This window comes from Pholcus phalangioides, unplaced genomic scaffold (assembly GCF_987345545.1).
Source record: "Pholcus phalangioides strain wild (caught in Gottingen) unplaced genomic scaffold, Ppha-v1.0 ptg000021l_1, whole genome shotgun sequence".
Taxonomy (NCBI): Eukaryota; Metazoa; Arthropoda; class Arachnida; order Araneae; family Pholcidae; genus Pholcus; species Pholcus phalangioides.
In genome coordinates, this window is record NW_028301614.1 from 9,399,611 (window position 1) to 9,416,550 (window position 16,940).

A 16,940-nucleotide genomic window follows, 5' to 3' on the forward strand; every position below is an offset into this window, starting at 1 on the left:
TTTTCCACAAACTTATATAAGATGCAACACCTATTTTTATTTTGTCAACATTTGTGGATTGTGATCAAAGTTGTATATCACATATATTATAATATATAATATTATATTTTTGGAAATTACACTTAGTTTTTGATATTCATTATGTTAACGGCATTAGTCTTGCTTATATAGTTATGAATGTATACGTAAAGTATTGCAAGGTCTGCAATTTAGTAACAACCCATAAGAGGGTTGACTGCTGAGGGGGTGTTCACAGACAGTGCAACCATGAAAAGTGTGTAATTATTGTACAATTTAATGAATGAGCGATATTTTTTAAAAAAGATAATTATGCTCCGTAAACATAAATCTCTGATTTTAGCATTTCTCAATTATATCACATAATCCGTGGGGGTTTTTGGGTAACACAACATCAGCTACTCTTTTGCCCAAACAATGTTGCCATGACATATGTTCCTTCAGAATATAGTAAAAATTATTCGTGATAAATGCTCTGAATTCAAAGATCTGCAAATTACCCACACTTGGATTGACATAAAAATTTATTTCTCTCTACACATACACTCACTACACTATTGACGTGCAAGCACAACGTGTCTTTTCCTTCACGTGCCAATCCCAGGCAATATATAGGTCAGAAGACAGCCTGAAAAGGCTAGGAACCGATGAAAACGTTAAATTTTGGTCTGAACCATCTTTGATATCAACCATAAACAGGGGCGTAGCCAGAAATTTCGTTCGGGGGGGGGGGGGGGGGAACCAAAGTGACAGAACAATAGATTTGGCCATCGTTTTCCCTTTTTTCGGTCATTTTATCACATTTCGGGGGGGGGGGGAACCAGACCCCCAAGTCCCCCCCGGCTACGCCCTTGACCATAAACTTATTTTTAGAAGTAGTTAACCACCTTTCTTGGAAAATGTGATGCGGAATGCGAGGATATTTTTCGCTGAGTCCTGCCCTCAAGGCAATATCAAAGGGCTTACAGAAGGCCTGGCGGGCTAATGATGAGCCATGGGAAGATAATTCCACGGGCCGACATAAGTAGGGAAAATCCGCTTTGCTGGAAATTAAAGTTTTGGCAGGTAATTTTGTACGTTAAGAAATGGTTTCTCAATAGAGAGATGCAACAAAATTTTTAATAAATGAAGTTGATAGAGATTAAAATGCCACCACAACTTCGAGTGTTAGTTGTGTCAATGAAGAAATGCTCTCTCTCGCTATGTGAAGAAGGTCGGAGAAGGCTGGTCGTCTGTGATTGGTCCAAAGTCCCTGTTATTGGCGGATCCCTCTGCAGCGTAGGATCTGAAAAAGAGATATGGAAAAAACAAAGTTCCTAGATGGTAGGGAAAGTATGTTAGAAAAAATGTTAGTTAAAATAAAATCTTTTTTTTTTTTGAGATTATAAAGTTTTTTTGAAGGAGATTTTTGGAAAGGGTAAAGCGTTAAATAAAATGAAGAAGATAGAACCTGAAATAAAAATTTGGCCTAGGCCTAATAGGTTTCAGCTGGAGTTCCACAGAGTTTTTCGGCTAAGTTCGAAAATTCACTAAAGAGTTCGAGTGAGACTCCGTCAGTTAGCTTGTTTTCTGCGATGATCGAGACGAGGGCTCTGAGGTCACTCACTGATTTCTTCGCTAATTGTTTGAAGTTCACTGGGCGTCGAAGGTAAAGCGACGGAGAAATGCTCGCTCTGTGTCAGAGCTTGCTCCGGAGGCGGTACCGCTGACGTTGAAGCGGGTGGTGTCGTTGGTTTTGCCGCTAGAGAACTTTTTTGCTTTCGGAGAAAATCATTGTACTTGGGAAGTACAGGCCGTGGTAGGAAGGAACTGGTTGAGACAGTCTTTCCCGGCGTGAACGTCTGGGACGAGATGGATTTTTTTCCGTGACTGGTGGACGAGCTGAGTTTTTGTGAGTTTCTCGAATTTTCAGAAATTCTGGGCACTTACGGAAATTGTCCGGTAGGGGACCCAGGCAGAGAAGGCAAGTCGGAGTATCTCTTTCCCGCACTTTGCTGCATCTTCCGGGCTCGTGGCTGTCCGTACATTTGACACACCTGTATGCATTAACGCAGCTCTTAGCAAAGTGGGAGAAGAGAAGGCAGCGACGGCATTGAAATTCGTGAAAATTTCGGATAAATAAAAAAAATACTTCTTAAACGATATAATAACTAAAAAATAAACGATTTTTTTGAAATTTATATATTTCCTCAAACTTTAAATATTCATAAAATTCGTAACGAATCGTCTGCTAGTTCAAGGTGCATTTTACTAACACATGTCGGATATAACATGTCAGAATTTTTGGCGTAGTAGTTTTTTTTAATCTTACAAATGAGCTTAAAAACTGCAACCACGTTAAGAATGTTTTCCTTGTATACATTTACACTATAATTCATAACCTATTTCTTTTATATTGAACAAATTGACCGATTGACAAGAAATTTCTAGTATTTTATTTGTAATTGAATGAAATATTTTTTGAAGTCATTTTTCAAAATTCGACTTCGGGGGTCGTGACACACTTTGAACAAATAAAAAATGTTGATAAAGAGTGAAAAGGTCCTTAACAAAAAAGAAAAGGAATCTAGTTTTTTTTTCTTCTTCAGAAACAGCTTCTGTAGAGATAGGTGACACTTTTTGGAAGCGCAAGAACAACACTTTATTAGTGAGAAATTATAGAGAAGGGGTTAAGTGACGCGCGGCACCAGTGCCGTCTTCAGGCATTAGCCCACCTGGACACTGTCCAGGAAAAATCATTTGGCTCGGGAGGCCTTTGACAATCTTAAGACAGCCCTATGCGGCACAGTTGTAGGTCACTCAAGCGGCCCACGGCTCTTTTGCATATTACTTAAGTGACCCAAGGCACATTTACAGACCACTCAAGTTATCCACGTCATAGTTCCAGATCACTCAAGGGGTCCCATAATTTAACATTTTCATAAATGAAATATTTATGCATGGATCTGAAATCTTTAATTCATTTTATGTGTGAATTGAACCGTTTTCTTCATTTTAATTTCAATATTGTATGGTTATATTGATTTCATGTCATTTTATCAGTATGCAAGTTGTATTTAATGGGTTTTTTTTTTAAAATTAAAAAAAATTAAGTATTAAAGATGTGTAAAATTTTATACTGGCGTAGGATAGCATATTTAATCAAAATTATGTGAAAAAACTCCAATGAATCGATGGTTAAATAGTCTATTTTTAATTATATTTTAACTTTGACCATGACCATAATTAGAGGGCCGTTGTGATAGCGGCCCATACCCCCTTCATCTATCTTCGCCATCTGCTTTGCGAATTGCGTGAAGCCATTTTGGTGGTTGTGCAGACTAAATTAAATTATTTGCTTTTCCTTCAAAAGCTGGCGCCCAAAGGGCTTAAAAACAAAATTAACTTTAATGGTGCATTGCTACTCTTTACCCGTTCGTTCGCTCGATCGTTGATTTGCAGTGATAGTGTAGAACGTTTGGGTTATGAGGTTGCGTGATTTGGATAAAATGATGGATTCAGGATAATTGATTAATTTCTTAAAATAATTATTTATTTACAACACGAAACATAAGACGAAATAAAAAATCTACGGAGCGACATGTCAAGCTCTTGATGGTTTGATCGCTTCTCCTGCGATTTCCCGCGCGACAATCCAATGGCATCGGCTTTACAAGTGCCGCCATCTGTGAGATAAAATACAAATCGAATCTCACCACATGAGTTTCCCCCCAGTGAAGGAACATGGTGAGAGAACGATAAATGAGATACAAAATGAAAATGTGATACAAAAAATTAATCATAAGATGCAGAATAATAGGTGTGCAAGACATAATACAATGATGCAGGAAATCATGTGCAATAAGTATACACTTAAAAAAAAATATGATGCAAAAAAATATTATGATGCACAATTCGAAACAAAATTAATTTTGGTTATCAGCCTAGGACTGAATTTGACTTTTCTGCCAGACCTAGTGACATATGGTTGTACTGGCACAGTGTCATTTTTCTTTTCTTCGAGCTTGTTTTTGTCAAGTTCCACACAGACATCGTTAAAGATAAATGCGGGTTTCACTCTGTCAAGTGAAACACAGGTCTTTCTCCCATTTACATTTAAAGTGATATTTTTTTCATTACGAGAAATCACTTCATGGGGTCCAGTATATGGTTGTGTCAAAGGTGGTGTGATCTTGTCAATTCGAAGAAACACATGTGAGCAAGTTTGCAGTTGAGGATGCACATAAATTTTGGATTGACCATGAGCTGATGTTTTGCATGGTTTGATGCTATTCATACGCTCTCTGAGCTGTTGTACATATGTGTATGTTGATGAGAGCTGACCGGGTGTATCCATGCAGAGATCTGCAGGTAATCTCAAAGATGTACCAAAAACTAACTCTGCACTAGAGGCTTTGATATCCGGCTTGACGGCTGCCCTGAGACCAAGTAAGATGGCTGGCAATGTGACGGTCCACTTTGGATTCTCATGTGCCTTCAATGAGCTTTTTAAGACACGGTGGAACCGTTCGACCATGCCATTGGCCTGTGGATGGTAAGCAGTGGTACGAATCCTGCTAGTGCCAAGCAGGTTGATCAGTTCTCTGAAGAGCGATGATTCGAACTGCCGTCCTTGATCGGTTGTTATGGTTGATGGACATCCATAACGGCAAATCCAACCATCGAACAAGGCACGACAAACTGTGTCTGCTGTGATGTCTGCTACAGGTATGACTTCCGGCCATCTGGTGTAGCGATCAATTACTGTTAAGCAGTATGTCTTTCCTTCTGAAGGAGGCAGAGGTCCAACCAGATCGATATGAATATGAGAAAATCTTGCATCGGGTGTTGCAAAGGTGCCTAAAGGTGTTTTGGTATGCTTATGAACCTTTGAGCGTTGGCACTCATTGCAACACTTTACCCAATCTTTGATGTTCCTTCTCATGTTAGGCCAAACGTATCTTGCAGATATTAGCTGAGTAGATGATGTTACACCTGCATGAGCAAGATTGTGGAAATGATGAAAAATAGTCTTGCGGAAGCTCGCTGGAACAAATGGTCTTGGTGAGCCTGTAGACACATCACACACCAGTTCTGTTGCGGCAAATGGACTTGGCATTGATTTGAAAGTCAGTGAATTAGAGTTGTCTTGCTGTAACTGTTTTAATTCAGGATCCTCTCGTTGAGCAGTTGCAAAAAGGTCAAAATCCAGGAATGGTGATTTGGAAATAGAGTTGATTTCTATTCTTGAAAGAGCGTCAGCTACCACATTATCTGCACCTTTAGTATGACGAACATCAGTGCTGAATTGCGAGATGAAGTCAAGGTGTCGCCATTGACGTGGGCTGCATTTATCAGGATTTTGCTTGAAGGCGAAGACGAGAGGTTTCTGATCGGTGAAAATTATGAACTCACGGCCGTCTAGCATGTGCCGGAATCTTTTGACAGCAGTGTACATTGCTAACAGTTCTCGGTCGTAAGTGGAGAACTTCTGTTGACTCTTTGTCAGTTTCATGGACAGGAATGCAATGGGTTCCCATCCTTTTCCATTTGATTGCATTAGCGAACCACCGACTGCTAAATCACTGGCGTCAACCCATAGACTTAGCTTGGCACCAGGAATTGGATGGTGAAGTAATGTTGCACCCGCTAAAGCTTGCTTCGCATCGATGAATGCTTGCTCGGCTGGATCAGTCCACTGAAGGATATCAGCTGGCTTGGTTTGAGTGGCTCTTTTGGATTTCTTTTTGTTTTTTATTCCCTCCAAAAACTTGTGTAGAGGTGTTAAGATGTGTGCAGCTCTGGGCACAAAACGACGATAAAAGTTGAAGAGACCAAGAAAACGTCGTAATTGAGTGATGGTGTTTGGCTTAGGAAAGTTCAGGATGCAATCAACACGATCTGTTAAAGGCTCGATGCCAGATCCAGAAACTTGGTAACCCAAAAATTCAATTGATGAAACACCAAATACACATTTAGAGGGCTTGATGCTGAGGCCATATATTTGCAGACGTTCGAATAACAACCTTAGATGTTCGATGTGCTCTTCTGGTGATTTCGAGGCTACCAGTATGTCATCAACAAAGGCATATACAAATGGAAGTCCACGAGTGACCTCGTCAATAAACCTTTGGAATGTGGCTGCAGCGTTGCAAAGGCCAAATTGCATTCGAGTGCTCTCGAATAACCCAAACGGTGTGATAATAGCACTTTTATGGACATCTTCCGGATGTATAGGAATCTGATGATAGGCCCTAATGAGATCTATATGGGAAAAGATTTTACTACCATGCAATTCAGATGTAAAGTCCAGAACATTTGGAACACTGTACCGGTCTTTCACAGTCTGTGCATTTAAAGCTCGGTAATCACCAACTGGACGCCATTCATCACTGTCCTTTTTTGGGACCAAGTGCAGAGGTGATGCGTAGCAGCTGTTCGATGGTCGTAAATGGCCAAGGTCAAGCATCTGCTGAAATTCTTGCTTCACGATTTTCAATCGATCAGGAGCTAGACGTCTTGGTTTGGCATGCACAGGTGGACCAACAGTCTCGATATGATGCACGACAGAGTGTTTCACAGGTTGTCCTGGTTGTGGTGGTTTGATGATGTCGGGAAACTTGCTGAGAAGGCTGTGGTAGATGGTGTCACCTTCGATGAGTTTGATTGAGTGAACTTCTGCAATGTGAAGATCACAGTCAGTATTGAGTTTTGTTGTCCTATCCAGCAAACATCGTCGTCGGAGATCCGGAACAAGATCAAAGTTGAACAGAAAGTCTGCCCCAATGATGGGTGTGGAAACATTAGCCAGTAGGAAAGTCCAAGTGAAATTACGACGGAGATTGAAATCTAATGTCACCCTCTTTTGACCATAAACACTAATGGATGAAGCATTAGCAGCAGAGAGCTTCATAGTGGCGTCGCGGCGTCGTTGTGATGGTGATGCTGGAAGGATAGAAACATCGGATCCAGTGTCAATCAGGAATCGAATTTTGGAATTTCTGTCCATGGTAAAAAGGCGACGAGATGCCTGTGGCAAGGAGCATGTCGCGATTACTCCTCGCCCGCCCCGTTTTTTTGAAACTTGCACGGCGACACGCACTTTTTGGCGTTGTTGCCGAATTTGTTGTGATACCAGCAGTTTTCCGATCGTGGATGCGGACTGCGCGCACGTGAGGTACGTTGGCGAGAGTTGCTACGCGAACGCAGGACGTTTTTCAACTCGCGGCGTAACTGAGCCACTTCGTCCCGAAGTTGCGCGACGGAATCCGGCTGTTGCGGTTTCTCAACTGCGTCAACATGCTGAGGGTTCACTTCATGAATTTTGTCGGCGAGTTGAGCAGCTTTCTCGAGAACGAGTGGAGTGACAGCAGCGAGAATGGACTGAGTTGATGCCGGTAAGTGTTGGAGAAAAAGCTCCATCAGCAATTCTTCGGAGACAGAATGCGATTCCGCTCGTCGTCGCAATTCGCGGAGAATGTCGGATGGTTTCCGATCTCCCAATGACCCGCATGTTAAGAGCTTTCGAAGTTGAGTGGACGACGACTCGCTCGACCGTTTAATCAGTTCCGATTTCAGCCTTTCATACGGATCCGTGGCCGGCGGATTAACGAGAATGTCCCGGACAAGAGCCGCACTTTCCGGAGGCAGATTCGCGACAACATAGTTGTACTTTGTGACAGATTCGGTTATCGGTTTCGGAACAGCGAGAGCGAAAGTGCTTTCACACATGATAAACCACAGCGCTGGATCATGGTGGTTAAAAAGTGGTACCTGAACGGCACTTACTTCCATGATGAAAATCCAGGGAAAGTGATGTCAAGTTCCGGAAAGCGAAAGTTCACTCACGGGAAACGCCAGTAGATTGCCTCGTGCTGCAGTGAAGAAACTGGAACTTGTTTGAAGTCCGCGGTCACCATACTCTGGGTTATGAGGTTGCGTGATTTGGATAAAATGATGGATTCAGGATAATTGATTAATTTCTTAAAATAATTATTTATTTACAACACGAAACATAAGACGAAATAAAAAATCTACGGAGCGACATGTCAAGCTCTTGATGGTTTGATCGCTTCTCCTGCGATTTCCCGCGCGACAATCCAATGGCATCGGCTTTACAAGTGCCGCCATCTGTGAGATAAAATACAAATCGAATCTCACCACAAACGCAAGACTACTCCCTGATCATGATGTTATTTGCCACTTATTTGTTCTTATCCGATTGCCTAGGTTTAACTTTCCGTGGGGGGGGGGGGGCGTCTCCTAAGGGCCGTCAGCATTAATTATGCTCCCAAGTTGTCGCCTGACTTCAATAAAAACGTTTTTTGGAAGTCATAAAATGTCTCAAACATGACGTGATATAATGGTCATTATGTCCATTTTGGAAACGTCAAAAAATTACCATTTGCAAATAGTTAGACTTTCAGAAGATAGATGGTGCTATTCGGAGAGAAAAAGTATCACTTTCTGGGGCAGGTCGGCGTCGAACCTGGTTCGTTTTCGATTTGTCCCTATGTATCTTACGCCATGCCTTTACCGATCGCGCTATCGTAGCAGTAATCAGCTGGTGTTATTTAATGAGGACTTTAAAAGTATTGATTAATTATATTACAATTACCGTTTAATCTCTTGCTGAGTTTAGCCGATGGCAGTTATTTTTCGTTTTTTTTTAGTTTTTTATCCATGAAAAATATAGTAATATAATTATAAATATAATTATTTGCGTTATTTATAATTATCGAAAAAAAAGTTTTTAAAAATTCATTTTTTTTTAGCTCAATGAATTCGTTACATCTTTTTGAATTTTTGACAGATTTCACAGATCTGATCATCCGTAAAAAACATGATATGGATGCAGTTATAATTTATATAACGTACGTTGATAAATTCATATGAACAATTACACACTAAAAATTTCGCATTTCCATTTGAAACAAAATCGCAATTAAAAGTACTTCATTTATCTTGTGACAACCAGTAACGAATAGGCCTAGGGTAATTTTGAAACACCCTCTCAAGGTTCATTAACAAACATTTTGGATAATTTTGATATTTTAACCGGAACAGAATTTTTCAGTTGGAAAGAAATTCGTGATTTTTATGACGCAAAATCGTTTACGCCATAAAAAATCACGTCATTTCATGGCTAATTCAAGAATCACGTTAATTCCTGACCTTTATTGTTCGTGGTCATTAAATGACTTTGAAATGGTGTGATTTTTTTTTGACTGACGTCATTCAGAGAAAATTACCAAATTTTCACGTCATATTTGACGTCAGGCGACTACTTGGGCTGTAGTCATGTGCATGTTTTGGGTTACATTATCAATCTGAAAATATTAATTGAATATAAATATGAAATACCTCCACCATAAAAGTAAGAAAAAGAAAAAAAGAGGGAAGGGGGAATTAGGGGATTATCTACATTGTACATCCTATTTACATCAACGGAGCGGTTTATCGCTCCGCTGAGGGTGGCTAGGCAACGGCTCCTGGTAAGCTACTCCGTTGCTGTCGCTTTTCTCTATATTTTAACTTTTTTTCCATGTTATAGGGAATTTGACCCCTTAAGTGTCATTCTTAGATCAAGAATGACACTTATGATTAATTAGATCACTTATAAGGGATCTAATTAATTAACTTACTTAATTAATTGGAGCTCGTGCTCAAATCAATCGGACACCGACGAACAAAATTCGGATTATACACTGCTGCCATCTAAGAAATATAGAACAAATTACATAGCGCCGTTGCCGCAAAATAAAGTGTCCAATGGTTTTTGGGGTTTTTCAACAGTTACAAATTAAACACACTGAAAACAATTGAAATTCTCCGGCAAACTGAAACACAGAATTGGCACAACGCACGAAATTACAAGTTAGAAGATTTCTGGCGGGGCCTATCTGTTTACAGACATCTGCCGCCTTCAGAACCGGCCCGCGGGGGACCATTATGAAGAGAAAGGCAAGGGCGCTAATGTTCGTGTAAGTGTAGAGTGTATGTTTGTCGGTCAGAATTTGGGAGAACTGTCTAGTGGGGAACCCACAGTTAATTAAAGAATTTCATTAATTAACAAGGAATTTCACAAATTAAACATGTCTAGACGAGCTTGGTTAGTCATATTACTTATTAATATTTCGGAGGAAAAGTAATCGCTCCTTTGACGTCATCATCTTGCGCCATGGTCGCACCTCATTCGTCGGTTGAGTTCCTGTACCTAATTGGACGAGAGAAGTCACATGATATGCAATTTTGTAGTAATAATAAAAAATATTAGATTAGAGGTGAAGAAAAAAGAGGAATAGTATTAGTATTTTTAAAAAGCTAGGAAAAGGGATAGAAAAATATTTTTAATTATTTTCAGAGTCATTTCTGAATAAATTCAGGAATGCCTCAAAATTTTTAAGTTTTTATAAATGTTTTGGAGAAAATATTCTTGGAAAGATGGTTAAGGGAAACGTAGAAAAAGATAGAAAATGCCGATTAATTAATACCGGCTGTTATGAGCCTTTAATTGCTCTTGAGTTGCTTGCTGCTACTCTGCAAGCTTTTCAGGAATTCTTTTAGTGGGCGAGATACTGTCCAGCTTCTTTTTTGAATTCCTGGATTAGTTCGCGCTTGTCTTTGCGTGATGTTTTTCTTATTATACTCTTCATGTATAATTGAGCTATTTGGAAGATTTCGTTTGCGGGGCTATCACTAGCATCCATCGCATCGGAGTCCGAGTTAGCTGCCAAAAAATCACGTTGGCCTAGTCCGGGTGCCTTGTTGGCTTCTTCCGTGGGTAGTGCGTTGGCTCCAGCCGTCTTGCTTACGGTATGCAGTGGGCTCGGGCTGTGCCGAGCATGGACGTCGATCGATCGGGGCTGCTCACTCGCCCCGTCTGTCGCCTTGCGTTTCGATTCGGCACTGCGTAGGAGGTCCGTAGATCGGGACTTGTGTTTTTCAGCTGATACACGCTGAGTTGAAAGATCCGTTGGGAGGTCCGTAGAGCTGGCTCGGCCAATCGCATTCTTTTCCTTCTTTTTTTGTAAGTCCAGCGAAATTTTCTTTTTTCGCTCATTAAATTTACGTAATACACTTCGTGGTAGAAACGACGTGTTCGTATAATTTTTTCTTGATCTCCGGATTTCTTTGGGAGCGATGAACTCATCATTTTGTTCCACCATTGGGGAAGCCTTTTGCTCCTGGAATTTTGCAAATAATTTTTTGTAGACTTCACATCCACGAAAGTTGCTCGTGTGGCCTTTCCCACAGTTTGAGCATGTCGGGGTGTCAACTCCTTTAATGTTGACACAACGTTTCACGTCGTGGTTCCCCGAACAAACCATACATTTCTGTGGTCGCTCGCACTCGTCACCTCGATGTCCCCAGGTTTGGCATCGATAACAGATATTAATCGATTTCCTATTGGGGTTCCTACGATATCTCGTGATCGATATATCGATGAGAAAAAGTTTTTTGAGTTCAAGGATTCTCCTTGAATATGGGTCGTCCTTCAAATCGACCTTCCAGAGGGGTAGCGGTTTCCCTCTTATTCTTTTCCTCTGGGATTTAAGTTGGGTGACGTCTAGGGGTGAGAAGCCTTCGTCACATAGTTCGTTTACGATATCCTCTGCCGGGATCGCGGCAGTAAGCCCTCGTATAAGTACGCTGAGGGTGGGATCATCTGAGGCAGATCGTCTAGTGATTTTTGCATCACTATTTCCTATGTGATTCAGGATCATTTCGTAGTCCTTGTGATTGCAGAAGTCAATTTTGAATTCATCACGCACTATTTTTGCTTTTACAGGGGCACAACACTGTTCTTTTATCACTTTGGAGATGCTACGCCACTGTCTGTCAGCGCGAGCTACAATGGTGTATGTGACGCCGTTTAACCCGCTTGATGCTGGCTGTTCATCGCCTGGCTCGGGTTCTTCTGGAACGGGTACGTCCATTTCATCGTCGCTAGCACACGACTGGTAAGCTGACGCTGACCCATCTTGTGGTTCGTGGTCCTCTTTGGTGCCGGTGGCAGCGGTGGGGGGTTCATTCTTGCCGTCTCGAGTACGGGGGTGCTCCGGCTGTTCACTGCCGGTTTCCCCGTCGATCGATACCAGTGTGGGCGGGGCTTCATCATCGCTCTTTCCACGCGATTGGTCCGCTGCTGCTGGTTCGCTCGTCGGGGCGGGGCTTCCCTTGCCGTCGGCGGCGGTGAAGACCACATCTTTGGCCTGTTCGCCCACCTCATTTTCCAGTTTTCCTCGGATTTCGCCCGGATTTTCCGGTTCCTGGATTTGCGGTTGGTAGTTGTCATTTAACTGGGCCGTGTTTGCTTCTTCCGGGGGCTCAGCAGTACCCGGGTTCGGTGATGTTACTTCTTGGTCTGGCTGGGCTTCAGAGTCCGGGACGGGATTCTTCCGCATGAATAACGGGATCTCGTCCCATTTCTTGGCCCGCTTCCAGATATGTTTGTTAATTTCGTTGTAGTAGTCCGTCCAGATGCCCTCGTTTTCATCTTCATCGAAGAAGCAATCTGTACCTATGATGATAATTTGCTGCAAGTTCCACCTGAGGGACTGCTTGAACAGCGGCACTTCTGGGTCATCTGGACTTCCCATAATTTTATTGTAGTCCTCCATTGCCTTCCTTAGAAAGTCGTCTCCCGTGCAATAAAACACTTCCGTGTCCGGGCGTCTGTTTCTGGGATGTGACTTATTCCAGCTGTGGAAGTGGTCCCTGATGGTTCCGAGGTATGAGATGACAGCCTTGTTCAGGTCAGCGTTGCGTGCTTTCCTTCTGCTATAAACCGCTAGCAGCTTGGCCCATTCTGCATTCTCGTTGTCCTCATCAAGAATCACTTCATGTAAGAAACAGACTGGTTGAGGTGCTAAGTTATTTCTCGGTGCCATGTTATGAGATGGCTATCTTATCCGACTGAGTACGGATAGTGCCTAGCCCGAGTTGTGCTAATCTATCATAATACTTGATTAATTAACAAGTTTTTTAGGAGCTCATGTAGAGTGCATCCTCTCTCTCTCGAGACGCGTTCGAGAGAGCAAAAAATTTGCACGAAATTACACCGCATATTATTCATTTTTAAGCGAGAAACCGGTTCAGAATTAACAACCAATATCACTTACAGAAATGTAACAAATAGTTTTTATTCCATCCGGTAGATAGCAGGCGCATGCGATCCACCAGAACATGGATTTTCAGCTTAAAAAATGTGCCAGGACTCTTAAAATGACACGAGAAACGAGAGCCGCAGCGAAGTCCGTGTTCAAAACCAGAATCGGTCCGCGTGAATGTCGATCTTGTTGGGCCCTTGAACGTAGGAGAAATAACGTTCCGGAAAGTTGGCAACACGCGCGATGAAAAATCCCATAATTTCCGCGGATGAAAAAATTCCGTACGTTATCATCGATCTCTTCCCGACTCGGCATAGCAAGTTAATTTTAATTAGATCCTTTGATTGGTTAATTTAAAGCCCGATGAGGATGAGACAACAACATTAAAAGATAATATAAACAGGACATATACGTGGTGGGCTGTTGTTTATTGTTCAACCCGTTTTTCGGCCATTTAAGCACTGTGTGTAAGTCCATTCATTCAATATAGTTATTATACGATTAAATACACATTCGAGATTTGTTTTGAATGCTTTAAAGATATGTTTTGATCTCGATCACGTGAGCTTTGAGGGCGCATTTCTTTGTTCCTCCCGAATGGACGTTACTGGTATCTGTATAAATATATGAGCAGCATAGTCTTGACCAGAATCGTATTTACACGGGGTGGGGGCTAGGTGAACTGTAGCCCAGGGTGTCGAGTTCAGGGGCGGGGGGCAAATTTAAGAAGTGTGTGAGTGGTGGAGAAGAATGGGAGAAGGGCAGCAAAATTTTTGTAGGTCACATGCGGCTAAATCATAAATCCACCTCTGCTTTCAGCAGCCACCTTCAACCTATTGCGCTCCTTTAAAGCACCAACAATGCTAAATGCTCGCGAGCACTTGATCAACGCTTCAGTTAAACTCTTTGTGACAATTGCATCAGGAAACAATTATGCACATGTCAATTATTGATGTGTAGAAAGTGCTGTAGGCGAGGGGGGGGGGGTGTTGCTCTTTGTTTGATGATGAGTATAGGCAGTACTTGCTACTTGAAGAAAGGTTGAAGACCCCTGGCCTAGAGCAAGAAGGACTAGGTCACTGATTGACAGAACGAGTGATCTTCAGAGTTTGCTAACATGGGAGTGACCTAGAATGAGTACAAGGATGTGAATGGTCAAAAGAATAACTTAGCGAGCAAGAAACCAGGCCAGTGAGTGGCCAAATAAAAAAAAAAATGGCCTACAGAGTGTGGGAGCATGGGAGACCAAAAAGAGTGACATACAGAGCAAAAGATTAGATCAGTGAACGACGCCCGAGTGGCGGGCATGTTGATAAGATGCTTGTCTACCACTGTGAAGGTTGCTACCACAATCCCGGGGAAGAATATTGTTAAGATATTTTCCGCTAACGAGCTTGATGTGACTACCAAAAGACGGCACCTTCATTTCCAACTCGATTCATTAATGACAGTAAACTGCAATATGGTCGGAGTTGGTGTTTGGTGAAGTAGGTCAGTGAATGAACAAAAGAGCAACCTAGAGCATGTGGATAACCAAAAGAGTGACTTACAGTATGAGGGAACTGTTTAGGGAGCAACCAAGCGAGTAACTTTAGTAATGTGAGTTTTTTCAAGCATGTGAGTGACCAAATGAATGACGTAGGGAGTTTACAGGCATGTGAATGATCAAAAAGAATGACTTAAGGGAGTGAGAGACTATGTCTGTGAGTGACCAGAGAAAATGACCTATAAATTGTGAGCATGGGAGAGATCAAAAGAGTGACCTAGAGCATGTGAATAACCAAAACAGTGACTTAGGGTATGAAAGACAAGTTTACTGAGCAACAAATGAGTGACCTTCAGAATTTGCAAGCATGAGAGTGACCAAATGAATGAATTTAGGAATGTGGAGTTTGCAAGCATTGGGTGATTAAACTTGTGACCTAGAGAGTGCAAAGTATATGAATGACCAAAGGAATAACTTGGAGGCAGGGTTTAAGCTACGGTCACATTTTTTGCAAAATGTGAAAGAAAATCTTAGAATGCAAGAACGAGCAATCTTAGAAGTAGCCACTTTCACAGAAATGTGTACAGGAAGTACGAAACGATTAAACATTCACCCATCAATTATTTTAGCATTTTGCTAAAGCTTTTTTCCCCATTTTCACATTTTTGTTAAAGAAATTTTTTATCTCGCTTAAACCCTGCTTAGAGAGTGACAGACTAAGTAAGTGATTGATCAAAAAAATTACCTACAGAGTGTGTGAGCATGAGAGAGATCAAAAGAGTGACCTAGAGAGCAAAGGGTCAGGTCAGCGATTGAAAAAATGGTGAGCAAGCATGTGAATAATCAAACTAGTGGTTTAGGGTACGAGAGAACAGTTTAGTGAGCGACCAAATGAGTGGCCTTTGAAATTTGCAAGCATGAGATTGACCAAACGAGGGACTTAAGGATGATGTCAGGTTCCGGCAGTTGTCACCCACACTCATAAACTCATGCTCATACACTGTCTGGAATCTAAAGAGTGTATGAGCATGGGTTAATTCAAGAGAGTGGAGTAGAGAGTATGTAAGGCATGAGAGAGTGACACGGAGAGCAAGGGACCAGGTCAGTGAACAGCAAAAAGTGACAGAAAAATGAGCAAGAAAGAGTGCGAGCATGTGAGTGACCAAAAGAATGACTTAAAAGACAGAGACCTATTTACAGGGGCAGGAGTGTAAGTGGACCATAACCTAGGGCGGTAAATTTTAGGAATGAATAGTCAGGAAAATTGGACTAGAATGAGAAAAGGGCGGCAAAACCAAAAATTCGCCTCTGGTCTTGGTCCATCTGGGGCACGGCCTAGGAGCCTCATGTCCTTGGGAGGCCATTGATGGCAGTGGGATATGGTCCCATGATTTGCAAGAGGGTCATTCCATTTCAAATCACCCGGCAAAATGCTAAAATGACACCCATAGTCTCAGATTTCAATGATTTTTTTTTATTTGTTGCATTTACCATCCTTATTAACCGTGCGAAATATTATTTGCATATCTCAAATTATTATCAAAAACTGATGCAGATGAGTTTTCCGAGGCTCAATTTTTAAGTGGCATTGTTTGAGAAAATAAATCATAACTTTTTCAATTTTCAATATATTCAAGTGAAATTTTCACTAAAGTGTTCACAAAAACATACAGAATATGAATAAAAATAATTTTACACTTACATTTGAAATTTACATGCAAAAAAATTATGTAAGCTTTGTTTTTGTTGGAATTTTTCATGAGAAAAAATATAATTTTTCAAACGTATTTTTAGACCAGAGGCACAGCAGTTACCAAAACAACTTTTATTTTAAATTTCTCCTAAATATATGAAGTAAAATACTGGAGAAAAAAAATAACGGTTTTTTTGGACCATTAATATGTTTATTCTGGCTCGCAACGCAAAATTCATCGAAATAAGACTGGATCGTTCCGATTTCAAATCATTCAACTAGATACTGAAATGCAACCCATCATCCTGGATTCCAATTATTATTTTTTATTTATTGCTTCTACCATGTTTGTTGACCATGCAAAGTTTCATATACATATCTCAAAAACTTTTTGAGGAAAAAAATATTTTCTAACCTCACGAATGACATCTCTTAGGCTAACCCCATTCAAGCAATATTATTTGTGAAAATATATCATAACTTTGCAGATTTTCAATATATTCAAATGAAATTTCCACTAAAATGCTCACAAAAAAATGTAGGTTATGAATAGAAAAAATGTAAACCTTAGAGGAAAAAAAGTCATTTAAATTTAATTTTTTAATTTTTATTTTTAACACAATTTTTTTTGGATGCACAGCATGAATTTTAA

At 41.0% G+C, this 16,940-nt stretch overlaps 2 protein-coding genes across 2 annotated transcripts in view; one reads left to right on the forward strand and one right to left on the reverse strand.

The window, feature by feature from the left end:
• Window positions 1-1,218: 1,218 nt before the first annotated feature.
• Window positions 1,219-7,728, reverse strand: LOC149070583 (uncharacterized). Its single transcript, XM_089248887.1, has 6 exons — window positions 7,179-7,728; window positions 6,286-6,942; window positions 5,085-5,928; window positions 4,297-4,742; window positions 3,591-3,683; window positions 1,219-1,334 (listed from the first exon to the last, which is right to left on the reverse strand). Exons 1-6 carry the CDS (start codon window positions 7,726-7,728, stop codon window positions 1,219-1,221), a joined length of 2,706 nt encoding a protein of 901 aa, XP_089105013.1.
• A 5,623-nt stretch (window positions 7,729-13,351) lies between these two features.
• LOC149070584 (uncharacterized) overlaps window positions 13,352-16,940 on the forward strand; it is a 40,195-nt gene continuing 36,606 nt past the window's right edge. The window contains exon 1 of the mRNA XM_089248954.1: window positions 13,352-13,576. The gene's annotated coding sequence lies outside the window, so the exon portion shown is untranslated. The remainder of the gene's footprint in view (window positions 13,577-16,940) is intronic.

Excerpts from the sequence above, each read along its gene's own strand:
- LOC149070583 (XM_089248887.1), bottom strand. The coding sequence starts at position 7,728 with ATGTGTGAAAGCACTTTCGCTCTCGCTGTTCCGAAACCGATAACCGAA. Across the intron at positions 4,743-5,084 it reads TTTGCCGCAACAGAACTGGT|ATGGCCGGAAGTCATACCTG; the intron begins GTGTGATGTGTC and ends TCGCTACACCAG. Across the intron at positions 3,684-4,296 it reads TGTACAACAGCTCAGAGAGC|ATGGCGGCACTTGTAAAGCC; the intron begins GTATGAATAGCA and ends TTTATCTCACAG.